At 51.1% G+C, this 23,866-nt stretch overlaps 1 protein-coding gene across 1 annotated transcript in view; it reads right to left on the bottom strand.

The window, feature by feature from the left end:
• RARB (retinoic acid receptor beta) overlaps positions 1 to 23,866 on the bottom strand; it is a 168,650-nt gene that overhangs the window by 14,894 nt on the left and 129,890 nt on the right. Inside the window, exon 4 of the mRNA XM_036267428.1 lies at positions 11,188 to 11,348. Coding sequence (XP_036123321.1) covers positions 11,188 to 11,348 — 161 coding nt within the window. The remainder of the gene's footprint in view (positions 1 to 11,187; positions 11,349 to 23,866) is intronic.

Here is a 23,866-nt window from a genome sequence, read left to right as displayed (position 1 = left end):
ATGAGGGGCATTTTTCTTTGTGCAATTATTCCAGCTAATAAATGAAGAAAGAATGATGGAATAAGGAGTCACCATGTTCAAACTCACAAATGAATGGCTCTAGGCACTGACCACCAGTGGTTGCTACTATCTTAAGGAGACAGCCTGCCATTTGGGTGTCCTGATGGACACAATACCACCACCTATGAAACCGTCAAACTGGAATCACAGCGACCCTCTAGCTCTAACTCCAGGAAAGCCAGGAGACAGAGGAATGTGCTCCATTGCACCATGGGAGATGCGACTGTCAACACCCAGGATGCGGGAGACCCCATAGAACCAACAGATTGGTTTCTTCAACAAACGCATTGCAAGGGGAATAAAGGCATGGAAAGAGAAACCTATGGATTAAAAGCGACTCCACCCAGATGCACATTAACTGATGAATGGATAAACTGTGCCACAGCCAGGCAATGCAGTGCTAGCCAGCAGTGACGACAAAGGAACCATCGATACACGCTGCGACACAATGACCTACGACAGCATCACGCTAAGCGGAAGAAGGCAGGCACGAAAGTCGACACACAGAACGATCCCATTCGTATGACCTTCTGGAAATGGCAAAACTACAGTGACAGAGAACAGAGCAGTGGTTTCCAGGGGCTGGGGTGGGGGACGGCTGAGCACGAGGGGACTCTGTGGAGTGACGGAAATGTCCCACATCTTGACTTGGGTGTTGGTTACATGACTGCATACGAATGTTAAACTCATAAAACTATAGCTTTAAAAAAAGATGAATTTTACATCATGTGAATTATACCCCAACAGACTTGACTTAGGAAAAGAAGATTTTTAAGAGACTTATAAACCAATTACAAGCTGTAGACCTTATCTGCATCTGAATTCAAATAAATAAATTGTGACATATATGAGGAAACTGGAAATTTGAGATAGTAAGGTGTTTGAGATGTTAATTTTATTTTAGGAGTAGTGATAGCATTAACTGTTATGCTTTTGTTTACAGAAGTGTTTGTCACTTAGAACACATTAGAATATTAACAGACAAAACAAGATGTTTATACTTTCCTTTCAAATGATATGTAACGGGCAGAGTGTATGAGGGTGGATAGATGACGGAATGAGATGGGCTGTGAGGTGATCATGGCCATTCATTATTATGTTCTCTCTACTTTCACATTATGTTTGCCGTTTTTCATAATAAAAATAAAAGTTAAAAAAGCGTGACAATGATCATTTAAAAGTAGGCCTCCCAGACTACTCTACTGAAAATTACACAACCCTCATACTGATCAGAACAGAAAGCATACATTTGATTTTCCAAAGAACCTAGTAACTTAGTTATCTTTCTACACGTAAATTTCTGTGTTCTCCATCTTCATTTCCTCTTCCGCCTCACATTTCTACATCCGCTTAAGGTTTACTGCCTCCACCGCGTAAGAACTGAGTGAGCTGTTGAAGTTTCAGAGAAGCATGTATAACAAATTGGTTTTTCTTCCAAATATTTTTTATCGCAGTCCATTAAAGTAATGAAAATTGGGTGGGTATACGAGGCAGAATTTGTGTTTTATAATAAACTGTTCACTGACTTTACTTTGAGGTTGATATTTCATAAATTGTGACCTGATAGATTATAAAGAAAAAGGAAGTGGGCCTCTTTCAGTACTTTATTTGTAATTAGGATTTCTGAAAAATTTCTCTCTATACATGGAAAATTATTTATACCATTTTGTAGAAGAAAATACTGCCCGATTGCCTTAATTATAAGTAGCCTATGTTTTTGGATTTTCAACATATGTTGTTCTGTTCACGTGATGTCTGCATATATTTCCCTTAATGTTGTACAATAATTGCTACTCTTCAATAGATACTGGTATTTCCTGTATTAAATGTAATGAAGGAAAGAAACCATTTCAAGAATTAGAAGAAGTAAAAGATTACTGGTAAAGAATTAAATATGTAATTTAAAAGAATTTACTTTCAGCCCCCCACTCCTCAAAAAAGAAAATCACAGACCCCCCCCATCCTGCTGATATTTGCAGCACAGGCCTCCTAGCACACCCCACCTTCCACTCATCATACGGAGCTTCTTGTCTCCTTTTTACTGCTGCATCGTCAGCATCTACAACAGTGCCCGGTACACAGTAGGTGCTCAAGAAAATACTTGCTGAATGAATCAGTGAGTGGATGAAGTTCCCTCAAGTCCTTGCTTATGTAAAACGTCTCAAAACAAGTCATGCTGTGAGGATGAGGCTCCCCTGGGCTGGGGCCTGGGCCTCCCCGAGGCCTCGGCTGCCTTGGAGGGTAGCCCTGAACCATCTCAGGACAGGCAAGGCCCCGCCCGGGCTGAGGCCTCTGACAAATTCAGCAGTTCCCTTATGGGCACTATGCATCCCAGCCACTCTTTAGTTCCTCACCTCCGTGGAAATCAGCTCCGAGTCCGCAAAAGGAGCTCATTTGAATGCTGGGGAGGAAACCCAGAAAGAAACGTTTGCACGGGGGTGCCAGGGACGCCCTCCAAGAGCTGCTGGCCCGCGCTGCCTTCTGCAACATGCTTTGTGGAAAGGGAGCCTGCGCCCTCCAGATTTATCGTCCTCCCTCCTCAAGGACCTTGGTGGAATACAGTGCACTCGGGGGAACGAAGATCAAGATGTGCGCCATTCGGGCTGTAATTAAATTTAATAGGCAGTTTATCCGGTTCGGAGGAAGACACGATCAAGAGGGGCAGAGAGGCGAGCCTACGGCAGGGAATCATTTTACAATGGAGTATCCATCTGGAAAAAAAGACATTGCCCCGGCCCAGCAAGTGTGAACGAAATCTTCCTCGGCATCACATGAGGTTACTTCATCACGCTCGGCCCAGAGGGAGCAGCCAGCCTGCCGCACCTTCTATTAAAAATAATGCACAGCCGTCTTAACGGCATGTAAATCTCACTCACTATTATGCAAACGGAAGGGAAGAGGCAGTTAATAAAACACAAAATAACCTGGTGTTTTATTAGACTGGCTGCTGGATTCATGGGCGGGAGGCTGGAAATGGCTTGTATATTATCTTCCAGCTGCGGGAACGGACAGCGCGGCCCGGTCTGGTCGGGAATGACGGTGGTTACAGGGGCGCGGGGGGCGAGTGGGTTTTCTGCGGCCTTTCCGAAGCCGGGGGACAGGGAGAAATGGGGTGCTGGGGAGAAGCCGTTGTTGGCAGCTAATGCAGAGGCAAAGCAGGAGAGGGAGAGGCAGGCCTTCCCCAAACTCAGCATCCTCCCTGGCTGCCTTCAACCTGGAAGGAAGCCCCTCTCCAGGCAGGAGCCCGCCGCCTTCCCAGAATGCTGTGCAGCAGGGGCCCAGGTGGAGGGCACACCCTGAGGCCACCGAGGACCGTCTTGAGCAGCAACGAGCCCAGCCCCACTATGAAATCCGATTAAATGGCCATTTTTGCCATGTGGCTGAACCGCTGTCCTGCAGACTGGGCCTCGCTGCCCGTGCTCCTCTGACCTCGCTCCCGGGACAAGCCGCACAGTGCAGGTGGGATCCCTGTGCCTTCGAAATGCCATCTGGGCGGCGCCTGGGGTGTAAGCAGGGCTGCTGCTTGTTCTTCTTTAGCTAAGGAGGAACCTACATTTCTTAAAAGGAAGAAAGAATTAAGGTTCCCAGAGAATGATGGGCACCTCCAGGGAGGGGGCCGCCTCCTTCCCTCGGCCTGAAGTCTCTGCCCGTCCACCCTCCTGGGAGGCCGATGCCCTTTCGAATTCCATCTGCAGAAGGTTCCCACACAGTCCATTTCTCCATGTTGTTTCTCATGCAACAAGCCCTTCCTTGGGCTTATCTCAGCCGGGCACTGTTTTCTGTCTGTACCGCAGGCCGACGCTCTAACCGCTGAGCCAAACCGGCTAGGGCGGGGCACTGTTTTAAGTGCTTCACAATGAACTCTCTTAAATGACTACAACACCCAAATGAGGTAGGTACTATTATCACCCCATTCGGCTGGCTGGAGGCTGCGGCCCAGAGGAGTTAAGTAACTGGTACAAGATGCCCCAGCGGCTAGGTGGAGGGCGCAGCGTCCCGGCTCCTATCCCATCGCCCCTCGTGCTCTTGGGTCATCCCGGATTCTACTTCCTGACCTGGGCTTTTGTCTCCTAGAGCCTGCTGCTGCCTTTGTGATCTCCCTCCTGGCTGGACACTCTGGGTGCTTCCAGGAGGGGGCGCAAAGATACCCAGCACTGTGAAAAGAATGCCCTAGCCAGGCCAGCAACTCCGCGGTCAGCAAACCCAAATCCAGACATAGGACAACAGGGCCTCTGGAATGTTCCAGCTGGGGTGTGTCCATCAGCGGACACAAGTGACATTCTCCCCAGAACAGGCTGCTTCCAACAGGTGTGGAGAAGGAAAGGCAGCTTGGCAGCCACGTTGCCGCCATCAGCAGAAAGGCGATGTTAAAGGGACCACGCAGTCTGGCCGGTGTGGCTCAGTGGTTGAGTGTCAACCCAGGCACCAGGAGGTCGCTGGTTCAATTCCCGGTCAGGGCACATGCCCAGGTTGTGGGCCCCATCCCCAGTGGGGGGCATGCAAGAGGAGACCAAGTGATGTTCCTTCTCATTGATGTTTCTATCTCTCTCTCTCTAAAAATCAATAAAGGAAAAAAAAAATTTAAAGAAATAAAATAAATAAATAAAGGCACAGTGCAGCCCACTGGTAGAGGGGGCTCTGGGCAATGGGAAGGGGGCAGGTAGCAAGGACCTCAAAGGACCTCCAAGTGTTTCCTGGAAGTCTGGCCAAAAGTAAGGGTGACGCTGCAGGACTTCCCTGAAGCTAATGTTTTAGGAGTGCTTCTGGACCCCCACTGGGGAAGATTCCTGGGCTGGGACTTGAGCCTGGAGGGGCCCCTCTGGACAGCTGCAGCCCCTGCATTCCTGGTAGCCCAGAGATTCAGAGACAGGGGCATGGCCTTCGGAATGACCCAGCTGTAGGATGAAGGGTGGAGATCAGTGTTGGATGGTCAAGAGATGTTAGACTCTGATTCTCGGCTGGTCACAGTGTTGGTTGCGAAAATGAAAGCCAAGCCCACACGTGGCCGGAACTGCTCACACGTCCTTCCTTTTCTAAAGCACTTGTCTCCTGGAAAGTCTTTCGGAGGTTTAGTGGTTAGTTTTTCTGAGCAGATTAAAGGCTCCTTAAATCTCCATAGCTCAAGCTCACGAGCCCAGAGGAGGGCAGCTCATCTCCCATCAAGCTCTGCAGGTGACGAAGGGCCACACCGGGCAGAGCAGCAGGACGCAGGAGCAGGTGGCCAGGCTGGCGCCTCGATGCCTGGAATCCTCACCTTCCCACCCGCCCCTTCCCTCTTCCAGAACCTGGGCGTGGGGCTCTGGAAAGTGACATGGTGTTCACAGCAGGATCCCGAGGAGGAGCCCTGCTCATTGTGCATATTTTGTTTCAGAAACGGTACAAAGCACTCTGATACATGTCTCTCATTTAACCGTCCTCGCAACCCCATGAGGTGGGTACTATTTAAACCCCGCTACACAGACGAAGGAGCTGAGGCTCCAGGATGCTCCAAAGTCATGAAACTCCTAAGTAGCACAGGCAAGATCTGAACCTGGATCCAAGACGCCCCAAAGCCTAAACGACATAGTCACTACGGTTTGTCCTAAGGAAACAGAATGAATACCCTCAGAGCAAGCATGTTTCCTCTGGTCCACACCCTCATTCCATTTTGGGGAGCTCAATATAAACAGCACACCCCTGCTGCCCACCTTTCTGCACGGAATCCCCCTCCCGTCCCCTTGTTTTCGGAGGGGTCACTGGTTAGAAATCTTCCCAAGGAGACTAGCTCTGAAGTGTCCTGCTGGGGCCTGGGCGCGGAAGGTGGTGGGCATGTGTTTCTGCCTCCCCTCCCCATTCCTGCTGCCTCCTCGGTTTGACCGTTGGTCCCAAATCTACCCAAATTGGGGGGGAGGGGACATACTCTCAAAGGTCTGTAGGGGGGCAGCTAGCTGCCTTTTTAATTCCTCTCTGCCTACTTATTCCCAGGCATCTGACAGGCATGCCAGTCTGTGAGGCTGGCGGGGAGTTTCCTGGCAGTGGAAGACACCACCTAGCTAAAAAAAAAAAAAAACTCTCTATAAAAAAATGCTGAACTCGGAACTGGAAGCCTGCAGAGAATGTGTTATGGCTGCTGCTATTTATTTATACCCCCACCTACTTCCAGAAAGGATTTGAAGCTGCTTACAATAAAAACAGAGGTAGGGCTGTGTGGAGAGCAGAAACCGTGAGCGACCGGAGGAGAGAGGAGCGGCCTTGTTCCCGCAGAGGGCACAGAGGGCGTGTGCAGCCTTGTTCCCGCAGAGGGCGCAGAGGGCGTGTGCAGCCTTGTTCCCGCAGAGGGCGCAGGGGGCGTGTGCAGCCTTGTTCCCGCAGAGGGCACAGAGGGCGTGTGCAGCCTTGTTCCCACAGAGGGCACAGAGGGCGTGTGCAGCCTTGTTCCCACAGAGGGCACAGAGGGCACAGAGGGCGTGTGCAGCCTTGTTCCCGCAGAGGGCACAGAGGGCGTGTGCAGCCATGTTCCCGCAGAGGGCACAGAGGGCGTGTGCAGCCTTGTTCCCGCAGAGGGCTCAGGGGGCGTGTGCAGCCTTGTTCCCGCAGAGGGCACAGAGGGCGTGTGCAGCCTTGTTCCCGCAGAGGGCACAGAGGGCGTGTGCAGCCTTGTTCCCGCAGAGGGCACAGAGGGCATAGAGGGCGTGTGCAGCCTTGCTCCCGCAGAGGGCACAGAGGGCACAGAGGGCGTGTGCAGCCTTGTTCCCACAGAGGGCACAGAGGGCACAGAGGGCGTGTGCAGCCTTGTTCCCACAGAGGGCACAGAGGGCACAGGGGGCGTGTGCAGCCTTGTTCCCGCAGAGGGCACAGAGGGCGTGTGCAGCCTTGTTCCCGCAGAGGGCACAGAGGGCGTGTGCAGCCTTGTTCCCACAGAGGGCACAGAGGGCACAGGGGGCGTGTGCAGCCTTGTTCCCGCAGAGGGCGCAGGGGGCGTGTACAGCCTTGTTCCCGCAGAGGGCACAGAGGGCGTGTGCAGCCTTGTTCCCACAGAGGGCACAGAGGGCACAGAGGGCGTGTGCAGCCTTGTTCCCGCAGAGGGCACAGAGGGCACAGGGGGCGTGTGCAGCCTTGCTCCCGCAGAGGGCACAGAGGGCACAGGGGGCGTGTGCAGCCTTGTTCCTGCAGAGGGCACAGGGGGCGTGTGCAGCCTTGTTCCCGCAGAGGGCACAGAGGGCGTGTGCAGCCTTGTTCCCACAGAGAACGCAGAGGGCACAGAGGGCGTGTGCACCTGCAGGGAGGACAGGCTGCCCTGTGCTGAGGGATCAACCTCTGAAGATCAAAACTGTATTTCCATTTTCCCTTCTGGATCCAGAGGTGCAGAAAGTCCTTGCGAAGTACTTAGAACAATGGGCACCTACTGGGGACTGATGGTGTCTTGTCCCCAAAGAGGGGTGAATGGAAAGGGGCCCTCGAGGCCCTCAGGGAAGCCACGTGCCCTGGCAGAAGCAGACCCCGAGACTGGGGTTTGAATGCAAACAAGCTGACCTGGGAAGAGCTCCCAGGAAGCCTGGAGGAGGCGTGGGAGGGGCTGGGAAGGGAGGCGGCCAGCGAGGACCATCCCTGTGAGCACCTGGGCTCCACCTTGTTGGGGAACTCGAGAGGAGGCACCCTGCTCCAGGGGCGAGGAGGCCAGGGCCTTTCCTCACCAGCTTCTACAGGCCACTGGGTGGGCCTCTCCCAGGAGCATCAAAGCCACACACGTGAGCCACGCAGCTCTGGAAGCCAGAGGAAGCCTTTAGGCAGGGTCACTGGGACTGAGGTGTGAGCCACGAGACAGCAGCAGACAGGGCCTGACAGCCCCTGCAGCACCCTCTGGCCGGGCTGGGCGGCAGCCGCATTGGCCTGGAAGCAGGTGGAATTAGACCTAAGGCAGAATGAGAAGCCGTGTTCTCATTACGGGGCAGGGAAGGTGGTAGAGGTCCCTGGGCGGCTTTGGGGTGGGAAGCAGCTGACAGAGAAAGGACCGTCCCGAAGGAGCCTATGGCCCTGGGGGAAGCCAGGCCACACCAGGACATGTGTTCTAGGAGCCACAAAGGCTGTGTTTTGTGTTTGCCCCGCCCTCCTCCAGACGAGAGTGGGCACCAGGTCAGCTGGTTAGCAGGCGAGTCAGGGTCTGAGGGACTGAGGAGGCCACACTAAGGTATCTCCACCTGGGTACCCTGACCCGTAGGAAGTGATCCCAGGGATTGTCATATAATGTCTCTCGCCTTGTGACCTGGCTCAGTTTCCATTTCCAGGAAGCCCTCCTTACTCCAATGGTTCTTTTACTCCATCTTTTCTGGAGCTAAATGCTGGATTTATTCCTGGATAACAGCCACCACCTCCTAGCTAGACGCCCGATGGCTCCTGCTGCCATTCCGCCTTGTCAACTGCCCTCCTGATGTATTGTGAATGGTGTGGCTGTTAAAGGGGCTGCCCGGCAGTCAGACCGTTCACAGTCAAGTCCCACGTGTCGGCTGTGAGACATCGGGAAAGTTGTTTAGCCCTCGTGCAACTCAGTTCTCATCTGTAATCTGGGGAAAATAATATTTAGCCTCAGTTTACTCATCTGTCATATGGGGGCAACAGTATCCACCTCATAGGAGTCCTCATAAGAAGGGAAATAATATATTTAGATTACTTAGCATGGTCCCTGGCACATAGTAAATGCTCAATAAAAATGAGCTGTGATAATAATCATGATAATAATAAAGACTCCTGATCACAAACTGTCCATTTCTCTCCATTATTTATAGACTGAAGTACAAATTCCTCAGTTATCATTCCAGACTCTGCAAAGTTTTTACCTTCTCACTTCCCACTTGCTCCCAACCCCATCCCACCATTCCACAGCTCCTGTTCTCTCTCCTCTTTCCTGTCCCTTCCCATGGCCCATTCCCAGTCAATTTCCCTCGTTCTTAGGTCAAGACGCACTCAACTTGACAACTTTGCCCAGTGCAGTAACTGGAACATAGTTGGCAATCAATAAATATTTCTAAAAGGAGTAAATGATTATGTTCCTGGGTACTGGCTATTAATCATTGTACTTCTCTGCAATGCCAAGATGCACCTGGCATGATACCAGCTCCCTGCAGGGTCTGTTCACACCCAGTAGGTGGATATGCGGTCACGTCCCTGCTGTGTTGATATTTCCAGGTCCCATCATAGAAGCTTTGCATGAACTGTCTCACTCCATCTTCCTAACCATGTTCTATTATGCCCATTTTACAGATGGGAAAAATGAGGCTGAGTGAAGTTGAGTATCTTGGGCACAGGCATAAGGCTGATCGATGACTAAGCAGTTTAGACCCCATTCATCTGGTTCCAGCGCCTTTGCTCTTGTACAGGCATCACTCTCCTGGTTCATGGGCCTCTTGGTTCATGGGCCTGCTTCATTTCCTGAATTAAAACGAAAGCTCCTGTGTGGTGTCCAGCCTGTCCTGCTCTGTGTCTGCTTTGGGCTAGGACAATGCTCCCCAAGCTCAATGAGGGCTTGTCCACTGAGTCCAGCACCTCCCTTGGCCTGGCAGGTAGGTCAACAGCCTCACAGATGCAAGAGTAGGGCACCCCAGAGTCTCCCCTCCCTGACACCACAGGTCTGGGTGGGCCCCAGAAGGTCAACCTGGGTCTCGCTACTCAGAGTGGGTTCAGGGCCTTTGCTATTCAGAGTGTGGTCTGTACACCAGCAGCAGCAGCACCGCCTGGGAGCTTGTTAGAAATGTCCCACCCCAGCCCTGCTGAATCCGAACCCGCGTGTCAGTAAGCATGCCAGGTGCTTTGTAACTGCCGGAGGTGTGGGAAGCCCTACTCGAGGTTCTTCCTCTGCTTCCCGAGCCCGTCTCTGGTTTGGCCAGGGCACCTGTCCAAATCCGGTGCCAGGCGCCCCAGAAGCTGGTGCCACCCAACTGTGCAGCCTCCTGCTCACCTGAGCTGTCCTGGCAGGTTCTAGCAACAGTTTCCACAGCAAACCCTCTGGGCCTGCTCCTGGCCCCTATTCCCGCTTTATAAATAAAACTGTGACATCCACACCCAAAGGCACGACTGTGCGCCCCGAGAACTGCTTCGTGACTCCGGCACTCACTGCTCTTTTCTGTCTGGCAACACCATTTCACCTGGTGTTCGCGACCTTTCACACTGCTCTCTTCCTAGCACACCAGTTACCAAACCAGCAGATGCCGCAATATTTGTTTTAAAAAAGTACATTTACTAATATTGAGGCAAGCTACCCACGCCACTTAAGGGGGCTGGAGCAACATTCTAGTTCTATTTATTCATTCCTTCCCTCAACCAATATTTATCGAGTGCCACACACTAGGAATGTACATCAAGGAACAAAATACATGCAAAAAACACTTAAAAAAGTTCAAGTACCTCATGACATCGCTACCAGCTCATCCCAGACCGGGAAACATATGCCTCCTATCTTCGACCCCACTTTCTCTCTCTCTGCTTTCTCTTTATTTCTAACCTCAGTGAAAGCCATTCCCAGCAGAGAACAGAGAGCAGAGGCGGACCACCCACCCGCCTACCTACCTGGGGAAGGGCCACACCTATTCTGTGCTTTTCCAGGCCCTGGTTTAGGGATTACACACTCACCCTCTCTGAAGCCAGACCCTGGCCCAATAATCTCGGGTGGATCTTATAGTTGGATCACTGTTTTTAAAAGTCCGATCCCTTGACCCACTGGACCCTGTACAGGTGTCTGTCATGATTCAAGTAACACCTGCCTCCCCGGTGTCCCTTGTCACCTTCACCAGCCCCTGAGCCCCTGAAAGCAGCAACCACGCCTTATTCCTGCACCTTGCCAGCGTCTCCCACACAGCCGGGCACAGCGTGAGGGCTCAATTCATGTGTGTGGTATGAACGCACGCACGTGTGTGTGGTATGAATGCACGCACGTGTGACTGAGTCGGGGGAACAGCCATGCCGCGTCCAAAGGCTACTCCAGGAAGGAGGAAGGAGGCCACGGGGGAGCCCCAGAGCCGACGCACATGTCCCACGTGTCCTGGGCTGAGTCTGGGTGGACGTCCCCTCCAGGCCCGGGCGGAGCGCGTGCGTGTGCGTGTGCACGAGGGCCCGTGCCCACCCTCCCAGCAGCCCGCGGAGGGGAGCAGCCCTTACCGTGGTGTATTTGCCCAGCTGGCAGAGCGAGGGGAAGGTTTCCTGGTGCGCTTTGCGGATCTTCTCTGTGAGGTCGTCCAGTTCCGCTGTCATTTCATAGCTTTCCGTGCATTCCTGCTTCGAAGGCTCCTTCTTCTTCTTGTTCCTGTCATTCCTGACGGCTGGAAATGAGAGACAAGGCCGATCAGGGGTCACTAATTGCTGGGCCCTCGCTGCCCGGACCGGACGTTTCCAGCTCCCCATCCCTCGGATTCACTTGCCACCGGGAACAGGAACAGCGGGAAAAGCCGCTGTAAACACGTCTCCCAAGAGAGGAGGCTCGGGGCCCGGAGAGCCGGGCAGGCACAAGGCCAGTCTTTCTGCGTGAGCACGAGCTAACCGACCGAAGGGAGCGTGGGCTCCCCCGGGAGGCCGCGCATCGACTTGTTTGGGGAGGACTTTCTACGTGACTGGTCCTTGGAGAGAGAATTTCCCCGCGCACGCTCCCCCGCCTCCAGGGCGGGCATTGCAAAGGAACCGCCTTTTCCTGGGAGATAAGTCCCCAATCAAAGCCCTGGTGACACCAGAGTCAGTGGTTCCAAACTAAGCTTTTGGGTTTGCTCTCTGCTTTTTAGTTTTCCGAATTCACCGACGGACACGTTTGCAGAAACTCATCTGAAAGGGAATGGGGTTGTGGTTTTTGCCGCTTTATGCTTCCTAAATTTTTTGTATTAATTATATGTCTTATTATTTATGATGTTATTTAAAAAAACAACAATCTGTGCATTTTGAACCCTCGGCCTGGAAGACCATCCATCCATCCATCCATCCATCCATCCATCCACTTATTCATGCGCAGCCGCTCAGTTCCACATCTGGTCTGACCCCGCCCCTCAGCCGGCACGGGCCTGGGCTCCACAGGCCTCGCTGCGCCCAGTGCCGGGCAGAGCCAGGGCCCAGGCTGCGGAGGCCGGAGCTTCTCTCGTAGCTCAGGCTCTCAGATGACTTCAAATCCGAGTGTAACTCAAAGCTCTGGCCGCGGGCCTGGATCTCCTGAGGAAGGAAACTGAAACCCAGGGAGGCCGACAGGTAAAACCAGCCCATCTGCCCCCCCACCCCCAGGAGTCCAAATTCCCTGGGGACCCAGAGGCTGCCGGCTGGACACTGCCTGGCTGTGTCTGCCACCACCGTGACCCGGGAATCGGCACTGCAAAACGACCCAGGGCACATCCGACCGTCCTAAGAGGATCTGGCCTGGTGGCCTTCTGAAGGCACCCGGGTGATCGGAGAACTGCATGCCCTGGGTCTGCACCGGGAGCCTCCCAGGCCCTGCCGGAGCTGAAGGCAGAGTAACAGGAAGACATGGGAGAGGAGAAAACGGGAAAGGAGAGAGAGGGATGGAGAGAATGGAAGGGAACTAGAAAATACCAGCGTGTGTATAAGCTGCTCACACCTGACCAGGAGGCAGGGTGGCCGGGGAAAAAAATCCACATTTCTTGAGTATCTTGAGCACAGGAACTGTCTGCAGTATCTCAATTAACCCCCTTACCAGGCAGGCAACTTTAAACCCATTTTACAGATAAGGAGACTGAGCCTCAGAGAGGCAAATGTGCCCAGGTTTACGCAGCTGACGAATTCTTTCGCACTCGGACTCACTTATTCCCAAGGAAGTGGATGTCTGAGAAGAAAACAAATGAATGTCTTCCCCCGGGACTCTGAAATGCCACTCCTTTGGCTCAGACCCGATCTAGAGTGAGTGGGTCAAGGCAGTGAGGTACCCCAGCCTCAGGTGCAGTCTTTCCCACGTGCCCAGACTGTTGCCAGCAGGTTGGGAACACAGGGTGAGGGTGGCGTAGTTTACAGCAAGGTGAATACGAAGACCACACACACCAAGTACAGTCAGGGAAGGGGAGACAATGAGGCAGGACGGGGGTAGCACATGGCAGCAGAGACGCCCGTGTCCCCCTATAGGGACGGAGTCTGGGTTTGAGTGGGGCCGAGACCAAAGGCTTGCGTGTGAGCACGGGGCTCTCAGGGCAGGTCACGAGACACCCTCCTCTCCCAGGTCCTGCTGACACAAAAGTCACATCACAGAAACGATGGCCCTTCCAAAACAGCTCTGAGGCAGCGCCTCAAAAAGTTACACCTGGAGTGACATGTGATGGCAACTCCATGCTCAGATCACACCGAAGAAAACAGGACAGTGTCCATGCAGACCCTGCGCACCCAGGTCACGCAGCACTCTTCGTGAGTCAGAGTACGAAGCAGCCGCGTGGCCCTCGGCTGAGGGATGGATTAACGTGAGGTGGTGCATCTGTACGACGGAATGCTACTCAGCCATAAAAAGAACGAAGTGCTGATACACACGACAACATGGATGAACCTTGAAAATGCAGGCTCAGTGGAAGGAGCCAGTCACGAAGGGCTGCATGCTGGCCGATTCTGTGTATGTAAGACACTCAGACGAGCAGATTCATAGACAGAAAGCAGATCAGGGGCTGCCAAGGGCTGGGGTGGGGGGCAGACAGGAAGCAGTATGGGTATGGGGTTCCTTTCGGGGAAGATGAAATGCTCTGGAATTAGATGGTCGTGACAGTTGTACAACCTTGGGAATATCCTCCATGTCACCGAATGCTTAAAAATGAGGGATGTTACACTATGTGTATCATACCTTCAAACAGCAAGAACTAAACCCAGAGCCCCAAGGGAGGTCCCAAGTCACTGAACACCAGGAACGGAATCAGAAGCCACAAAGGCACCTGTGACCACCTAAAGCAGCAGTGACGGTGATGCCGTTTATTGACGGCCCAGCAAGGGCCAGCCACGGCCTTTAGCGACTGAAGAACCCCAGCTCACTACCTTCCACAGTGAGCCAGGTGGGGGAACAATTCCATTTCTACACTCCAGGAATGCGAGGCCCAAGATCACCCTGGTTGTAAGTAATCAAGTCAGGATTTCAGTGGAATGCACAGAAAAGCAGAGAGGGGAACCACACACCCAAAATTACCCATAATCCGATCCCCAGGCAGGTCTGTGGGCCTGTGTCTGCATTCCAAGCATTCTGCTTCACTGTGCTGACCCACCATGGCCCCTTGGAAAACGCAGATAAGCAAACACAGCTCTGGAGGGTGACCTGGGAGGGAGGGACTCACGGAGTTGCCACCCCTGAGCATGTACATTAAGCCAGCAAGTGAAAGGTGAGGTCAGGGGGAAGGGGACCTCAGTGAGCTGTAGCAGGATGCCAAGTGGGGGCACTGGGTTGGGTTGTGTAGTAACAGCGCCTACTATTTGCAAAATAGCAGCTGCAAAGCCAAAGCTCCATCTTCTGTGATTTGAGGCCCAAACTTGGAGGACTCTTAGCAGCTGACCGGTGGCAGCATCATGCTCCCTTCCAGACTGCTCCTGTTCTCCCAAAGCAAGATGCCTCCCTGTGTCCCCACTATCTCGTGACTAAAGGGCTCCAGGACTCTGGGAAACTCCCCTGTAACTGCAAAATGCAGGAACACCTTTGGTAAAGATGCCCCGTTTATGCACAGATTCCTACGTTAATGGACAAATGTTCTAAATGCGTGGCCTCGGCAGCCTTGCTCAATGCGTCTGGCTGCTGTGGAATGCAGACATGGTATCTGTGCCGGGCCCACTTTGCAGATGAGAAAACCGAGGCGCAGAAAGGCAAGTAACTTGCCCAAGGCCACACATCCTGTAAGTGATATAGCTGGGATTTGAACTCAGAAAACCTGGCTCCAGGGCCCGCCCTCTTAACCCGTGCCCAGCCAGTCACATAAGTGCTATGAAGGATGCTACCGGAGCTCTGCTTTTGTATTGCGCGCGTGTGCGTGCGTGCGCAGGGGCAGAAGATTGGTCCAGGTTTGGGGAGCTGATGCAGGGGGAAGGGGAGGGGGAGCTGAGGGGAAGGATGGGATGGTGGGCGGGGAGCCCCCGAGGCTCTTCTCCCCGAGTCTGGGCTGTGAAACTGGTGCTCAGCCCCAGAGGCTGCCTGTGATGTTGGGTGGTTGGTCCCTTCTCTCACTCCAGTTGCAACGGGCTGGCACATGCACCACTATCCCTGTGACAAATCTGGGGGTCTGAGAAACTGCCTTCAGGTGCAGCATGTCCCTGGGAAGGCACGGGAGGGACACAAACTGTCACCATCATGAGGTGGGCAGGGCAGTCACTGTTCCACACAGCCCTTCCCTCCTCATCTGTGCTATCTGGAAGGCAAGGACCGTATTTTACTAGAACCCTGTCCCCAGGGTTTAATACGGTGTCAGACCCACAGTGGGGGCTCATCAACAGTTCTGTGAAGGACAAGATGAGCAGGTGACTACAGGTGGGATTCTGTCAGCTGTCAGGGTCTGTGTGTGGCAACACAAAGCTCACCTGAGCTTCTTTCTTCCAGACCTTAAAGGTCTCATCACCCCCTCTGGGCCTGCAGGGGGCTCACTCCTGGCTCCCCACCCTCCAGTAGGAGCCAGGAGGTTGATAAAGCAGGCGGGGCACCCAAAGGGTCGCCAGTGTGATTTACACACTTGGGGGAAGCTGGCCGATGTCGGCAAAGCGCTTCTTGGACGAAAGGTGCTCCATAAAATATCAAGTATTCTCCTCGTGAGGGCTGAGTGCTACAAATCAGATTTGGTGGCATAAAAGTAACGTATTTATGATCCACTATCATATTGCAAATGAAATGAACGTAATAAAAGTGTCACTTATACAAATACCTCTGATGTACGGATCTCGACCTATGAATATGAAAACAGACACCCCAGCACTTTTATTTCAATGTGTAATCGTGGAAATAAATGAAGTCATGTTCATTTTAATGTGTGCACTTGTGCATGTACCTGGAATATTGATTTCCATGCACACAATAAAAATGCAATGCAGGAAACATGCAGGAGATGTGAGTTTCACTTGGATTCAGGAAAGAGGGAAACAATACTACTAAAATTTTCTTCACGGCAAAAAAAAAAAAAAAAGAGGAAAATACAATCGTCAGTGATTTTGTCCATCGAAGTTTCTATGTTCAGTTTAGCAAAGGAAGCATAATGGCCTATTTATTCTTGCTTGAATATCAAACTCTGGAATTTGTTCATCTTGACTCTTCGTCTCCTTACTAACTGCAAGAGTCATGGGCCAGCTGGGGGTGAGCTCCCTGGCTACCCCATGGGAGAGAGGGGCTGTCACCGACACACAGATGCGTTTAAGAGAAAACCACTCTGGCCGGTTTGGTTAGAGCGTCAACCCACGGACTGGAGAGTCCCGGGTGTGGTTCCCGCTAAGGGCACGTACCTTGGTTGCAGTTTGTTCCTGGCTCCAGTTGGGGTTGTGTGGGTGGCAACCACTCAATGTGTCTCTCTCACATTGATGTTTCTCTCTCTCTGTTTCTCCCTCTCTCCTGCTCTATCTGAAGATGAATGCAAAAATGTCCTTGAGTGAGGGTAAAGAGAGAAAGAGAAAACCACAAAAATGTTTTCATCTGAGCTTAAAAATCATTTTCTAAATTAATCATGCACATGAACTGCCCGGGGATTTGAAGTCAGGTGGACCAATGATGGACAGAGGCAACCTTTTCCCATAACTTCAGGTGCTGGGGGTTGGCGCCCAACCACTTCACACAGCGGTTCCCACTATAACGTTGGGTAGAGTTGGGGGGGGTTACCACTCCAAGATCAGACTCTCCTTGAAGGTGGAGGCCGTGTCTCTCCTCATACAGTCCTTGCCATGGAAACCTCAGCAGCAATTTGAACAAATACACAGAGAAAGGAGGTTGGCAAATGAGACTGCAGCTACGTTTTCTCTGCCACTAACGAGACGTGCCTTTGGGAACAGGCTGTCCCCTGAGTGTCTGTTCAATGAATACAGTCCTGTGACTGGTCCTTGATTTCAGGGTTTGTGAAATGGAGGTCACAACAGCGACCTCGGAGGACTGCTCCGCCCGGCATTGTGGCCACCCACGCGAGGACGCCAGAGGCCAGCGCAGACCCGCGAGTGCCGAGGGTGAGCGACGGCAGAGCAGTCACAGGGCCCGTGGCTGAGCAGGGGGCGGAGTTAGAATTTTTACATGTTAAACATACAAGCCTTGGGGGAGATAGTCTGGACGTGGCATTCTGAGGGTTTAACAAGGATCTACCAGCCCTGCCCAGCTTTTAAAGTTATTCAAAGCACTTACAGAAAATGCCTGAAATATCAGAATGTACAAATGCCAAATACTTCTAGTTAAAGTGGTATATTATACTAAGTCTTTCAAAATAATTTTTTTTAAATTATTGATTTATTTTAGAGAGAGAGGAAAGGAGAGAGAGAGAGAGAGACACTGATTTGTTGTTCTACTTATCAATGCATTCATCGGTTGATTTTTGTATGTGCCCTTACAGGGGATCGAACCTGTAATCATGGCATATTGGAATGACACTCTAACCAACTGAGCCACCCAGCTACCCGGTACCTGACCAGGGCCTCAAAACAATTCTCAACACATTGCCCTCTCACTGGTTGCTTGCAGAAATGCAGATTTTACCTCCTCTCAAATGGACAGTGTCCCCTTGGTCCTACGATTCCAAATCCGTTTTCCCTCCTCTGTCTGGGCTGGTGTGGGCATCCCTGCTGTGGCCATGTCTGCTCTGGGCTGGCCCAGTGTGGTGGCCATGCTTGTAAGACACGAGATTTGGAGTTGAGAGGTTCTGTTATCAGGGACAAATCCTCATTTTGGAGGATTTGAGGACAGTCTTATATGAACGTTAGGCCATATCCTAAACTCAGCTCCAGAGACGAGGGAAGGTAAAACATGCCTGCGCGATGTGGCGAAGCAGGGGCTTGGCAGCGAGGAGCTGAGAGACGGCACACTGCCCCGCGATGCCTTCCTTCGGAATCGGCAGGATCGGGGCTTTTCCTACATCCCGCCCCCAGCGGGTGGATGTGTCCTTGGCTCTGTGTTTGCGGCAGAACTATCCAGCATGATGCGGGCTGCCACGAAGGTCTTTGGGACGGCATGAACGGAACACCAGAAACGGAAATGAAGGCCCCGCGGCCGGCCCTCTGCTGGAATCAGCAGCAGACCCATCAGGCGTGTACCTTCTGCGCGTGCCTTGTTTTTCAAAGCCTCCAGCTTGGAAAGGGAGAGCCCAGCAACCACTTTCATAAGCCACGTTCAAGGGCAGCAAATTCTTTGTTGTATCCAGCTGAGGTTCTCTCAGCCGAAGCTCAGCCTGCACCCCAGCATCTGAAAGACTGTCCTGCAGGTCTTTTTAACGTCTTTGCAAATGTAGACGCCGTCTCATATTCAGGACTCAGCAGTCTTAAAATAGGGACCCACCATCTAGGACAGCCATCACCAACCGCTGTGCCAAGGCAGGCACCCTGGGGCGCCGCAAGGACTTTCCAAACATGCAAAACATCACTGTCCCATCAGGGCCGCTGATATCTTTATCCTTAGAATGAATTGTCAAATTAAAAAAAAAAAAAAAAGATAATAGCCAACACAACAATAGCTGTCTGCTGCGAACGAATCAAAATTACACTTATTCTGTCAGATTGGCAAAAAATGTCTTTTTTTGGCGTGCAGAATTTTAGTAATTAGTTCACGTGTGCCATGAGATGAGCAAGGTTGGAAGTCGCTGGGCTAGGGTAAAATGACTAAGCAGGGATACAGGCGCATCCCTTTGTATTTCTTCCATGAAGTAGGCATGGGCAGCCTTTCAAAACCAGGATCTGATTGGGGGGGGGGGGTGGCAAGGGGGCGGGCACGATGACCAAAACAATCTTCCCAGCAGCAGACGCTTCCAGAGAAACCTATATCCTGCTCTGTGTAATATATGTTCTTCACAGCAACCTACAGGCTTTCAAATATTTAACAACAATCTCCATCATGAATTCTAATGGCCAAATTGTTTCATGCCTCCTTTCCCCTAAACCCAGTTAATTTTCAGAAAATGAACTGCAGTTCTCCTTAACATTCTTGTTTTTCCTCTTAACATATTTTTAAAAATAGAAATGAGGTACTTCTCCTAGCTTGGAGAAGTTTCTGAGAAGCAGCTTCTGTGATTCCCCTTGGGGAGCACAAGCGTTGGCAAACCCTGCAGAACTGGAGGGACAGGAGGCAGCGCCAGGAAATGGGGACCGTGCTTACATGGTGGCTCAGCCACAAAGACGGCCCTAATCCTCTTGGTCTTCCTATATGCAGCTCCTCCCATCAGTAGGTGGAGACTCTTCTACACCTCTTATACCTGGATGGCGATGACCCTCTTTAACAGCTAGACGGCAGAGGTAATAATGTTGTACCATTTCCAAGCTCTTCTGCTCATGCTCCTTGGAACCTTCCTATTGTGTGTGAACAAACCCAAGCTAGCCTGCCGCAGAATGAGAGACCATACGGAGGACAGCCCAGGTAGCCCAGCCAAGACCATCCCAGATCAACCTAGAGCCAGCCTGTGCCTGCACCTGGGAGAGTGTTCAGGCAAGATCAGCAGAGTTGCCAACCCACTCTGCAGCTAACCACAGACTCACAGACAGCCCAGTACACCCAGCTGATCCATGGTTTTGTAAACAATAAAAAAATGCATATTGTTTCAAGCCACTGAGCTTTGGAGTGTTTGTTACATAGCAATAGCTAACTGATACAATCTGTTTCAAGACTGGGTTTACACAACAGTGGTATATGCACACATACTCTTTTACACCGTTACACCGCGGCTTATTTGAATCAATGGTTGCCTTTCTTCAGTGGTTAAGGCAAGAAAGAAAATGAGTCAGTCTTTCTACTCAAGTTTCTAGATCCTGCCCACATCTGTTACAACACACAAACATTATGGGATTGTTGCCCTGGCCGGTTTGGCTCAGCAGTTAGAGCATCGGCCCACAGACCAATGAGTCACGGGTTCGATTCTGGTCAAGGACACGTACCTCGACTGTGGTTCATCCCCGGCCCTGGTTGGGGTCATACGGGAGGCAACCAGTCAATGTGTCTCTCTCACGTTGATGTTTCTCTCTCCCTCCCTCCCTCCTGCTCTATCTGAAGACAAATGGAAAAATATCCTCGGGTGAGGATTAAAACAAAGTTATGGACTTGTTTTAGTCTTAAACAACAGGAAAGGTACAGTGGGCACGTGGTAAGGGACTGGGGTAAAATTCCAAAGGTCTGCATTTTAGTCCCTTATTTACTGCTGTGGGAACTCAGGATAGGCTCTTAACATCCCAGAACCTGTGTCCTGATCTGAAAAACAAGGGCAGTAATTTTAGTCCCCATTATACACAAGATTCTTATATACATTTTGATAAGTAACTGCAACACAGTGTATGTGTACTAAGACAGTGGAAGTCCTACACAATTTGTTTATTCACCAAACATGTATTGAGTCCTATGGCTACTAAAGACACTGAGTCAAATAAAGCATGGTTTTCCCATCAGTAAATAAAACATATGACATATAATATAGACTATACGGAAGTAATATACATAAAATACTTTGCAGTGTGAAATGCTAAGGCAGCAGCAGAAAAAGGAACGTGGAAAGAAATGAAGTCAAGAAGAAAGGAAACAAAGGAATGAGGGGAAAGGAGGAAGGAACAAAGGAAGGAGGGAGAAAATGAGGGAGAGAAGAAAGAATTTTTATCTAGGGCAAGGCAAGACCCGTGCTCCAGGCTGGGGCCATATATCTAGAGATTAAGATGACAACTGGACAATTGTAAAACTTTCACTGGGTTCACGTCTTATGGCAGGACTCTGCATGTGAACTTGGCTTAGTAAACAGAGGTGACCATATTCACCTCCTTGGGACCCGACTGTTACAGATACTGTTTGACACACTTGATGAATCTCTGCTCGAGTCATCCATGTATCAGTGAGGTATGTGAGAGACAGACAAACGTTCTGCAGGTTTGCCCAAGGTTCTCCAAATACCCAGTTTAGGATGTTAATGTAGAGAAGCTCCTGATGTCAGATAAATGTTAAAAACCCAAATCAGCACATGTAGAAATGGTCTACATGTGATTGTGTGGGTGTTAATATTACACACCTAGTTTAAATATATATTTTTTTAATTTCAGAGAGAGAGGAAGGGAGAGACAGAAACATCGATTGGCTGCCCCCTGCATGCCCCCTACTGGGGATCGAGCCCAAAACCTGGGCATGTGTCCCGACCAGGAATCAAACCACAACCTCTCAGTCCATGGGACGATGCTCAATCCACTGAGCCACAGTTTAAATAAAAATTTCTCACTTTAAGACATTTAAAAGGGTTATGCAAGCCTCTATACTCCTCAGTGATTCTCACTGGGGTCCTTGAAACACTAACGTTCTTAACGGTTTTCAGAATCACCAAGTAAGTCTATTGTTCAGTATAGCTTTCATTCTAAATACATTCTATTAATTTTAATTTTTAGAGAACTGGCAATCTATGTTTGAAATATATACTAGCCCACTATTGGATACGGCTAGTCAATTAACCATAACTTCCTTTCCTAATAATTATGAATAAATTTAAATTTACTGTGACTGGTTTTGAAGGCTAGCTTACCTCTCAAGGTTATTTTAAAAGAAACTCTTACAATGGGTGGGAGGGTAACCACTAAAGTCTCTCCTAACTGCAGGGTTTGTTTTCATCATCCATCTGTCCACCCATCCATCTCATTTTTCCTCCATTGATTGGTCCATCCACCTATCCATCCGTTTGTCTATCCGTCTGTTCTCTTATCAGTTTTTCTGTCCATCCATGCACCTGTCCAGTCATCCATCTGTCCACCCACCCATCCATTTATTTATTTCTCCATGTGCTCAAATAGTTACTGAGTACTTACATTGCCCCTGACACGGTGATGAATGTTAAAGAAACAAGAATGAAGGAATTAGTCAAAAGACTCACCGTCCATTAAAAGACACAGTCACCTGAACAAATAACTCTCATGCAGTGAACGAGATACCAGAAAGGAGATACTCATTCACCAATGTAAGCAATAGGAATACAACACCTAAGGAGCAGGTTATGAGATAGTACTTAGCCCCACAGACGAGGGAGCTGGCAGTTCAGTCCGTGAGAGTCATAAAAAACCTCTCAGGAGAGAGAAATCTTGAGTGAGTGCCCCGTAGGACTGTGCTAGGTCTCACTCACTCAGGTGTCTGCAGTGCACAGTCGTGTCTTGTCCATACGGATGCTCAACGAATCTCTCTTAAATGAATGGGACTTGGAGGTCCGGGAAATATCTTGGATGAAGACAGCAATAGGTACGAAGGCCTAAGGGTTGGAAACAACATAGCTATACGAGGGAAGGCAGCTTTGCAATGGTCTTCACAGGACCTCTCATCGGGGAGGCGGGAAGAGGTGGCACAACATCTGGCTGTGGAGGACACGAGGACATGCTTTCGGGAACGACTGCGTCATGTCTGTGGGACAGGGAGGGCTAGTGTGACTACAGAAGTGAAGATGAGGGGTTGGGGGGGAGGAGACTGGTGGGACGAGGAGAAAGCAGAGCGATTGGGGAGGCAGTGCGGTGAGAATCAGCAGGGCTTCATAACGAATGTGGGGAACGAGAAAGGAGACTCGGAAATAACAAGATCTTCGCATGGGTACTGGGACTGATGGGATCACAACAGAGAATAAAATCGGGGAGCTGGTGAAAAACAGGGAATCCAGTTTGGGGCAGAAAATGAACTTGGTTTGAGGGGAGCGAAGTCAGACATCCGGGCAGCACGTTCAGAGGTGGTAGGGAGATGGCCCTGTGGATTCGGTGAGAGAACAGGCCTGAGGTCAGATTTTTTTTTTTTTCTTTATTAGTTTTAGAGAGAAAGGAAGGGAGAGGGAGAAAGGTAAAAACATCAATGAGAGAGAACGTCGACTGGCCACCTCCCGCATGCCCCCACTGGGGATTTGGCCCACAACCTGGGCATGTGCCCTGACCGGGAATCGAACCGGCCACCTCTTGGTGCATGGGTCCATGCTCAACCACTGAGCCACACCGTCTGGGCTGAGGTTAGATTACCTAAGAGCCAAAGCCTTGGCGATGACTGCTGAAGTCATGAGAGGGAGTGAACAACCTGCAGTGAGAGAGGAGGGAGAGAGGACCAGAAGGGATCCCCGCGAGCTGCCAGTGTTTGGGGGACAAGAGCATACAGTGATGGAAGACGATGAATGGTGGGCAGGAATGCTGGGTAACACAAAACCATAGGAACCAATAAAAAACAGAATTTGAAAAAGCAGCAGCAGCCCGGCCAAGTGTTCCGTGTAGCCGACAGAAAGAACAAAGAGGGAGCAAAGGTCGTCGGTTCTGGCCGCGGAGAAGCTGGTGGTTTTCACGAGAACAGAGCAAGAGAATGGGAGCCAGGCTGGGGAGCATTAAGAGGAGGCCAGGGGAAGTCCTTTAAAACTCAGCCTAGGAAATCAGCTTGAGTCCAGGTCCTCGAAAACCTGTTTTTCTGTAACCAAACCTGTGAGAGAGGCCCGGAAACTGCCCATGTTCACAAACACAGCAGGGCGGTACGAGTTTCCCAGGGAATCTGACATTGCTCCGTGCAGACGCTCCCTGGAAGGTCAACACGGAGCAGCGAGACCCTTCAAGACGCACCACTTAGGGGCTGTCTAGGCGAGGGGGGGCTTGGGCGAACCACAGGCTGAAAGAGGAGGGCTCTCCAGGCAGCAGCCAGAGCGGGACCGAGGGCACGCATGAAACAACAGGGCCACTTGGAACCGCTGCAGAGAACAGGACCGGGGCG

This window comes from Molossus molossus, unplaced genomic scaffold, assembly GCF_014108415.1.
Source record: "Molossus molossus isolate mMolMol1 unplaced genomic scaffold, mMolMol1.p scaffold_m16_p_18, whole genome shotgun sequence".
In the NCBI taxonomy this organism is placed as follows: Eukaryota; Metazoa; Chordata; class Mammalia; order Chiroptera; family Molossidae; genus Molossus; species Molossus molossus.
This window is presented reverse-complemented; position numbering and strand designations above follow the sequence as displayed.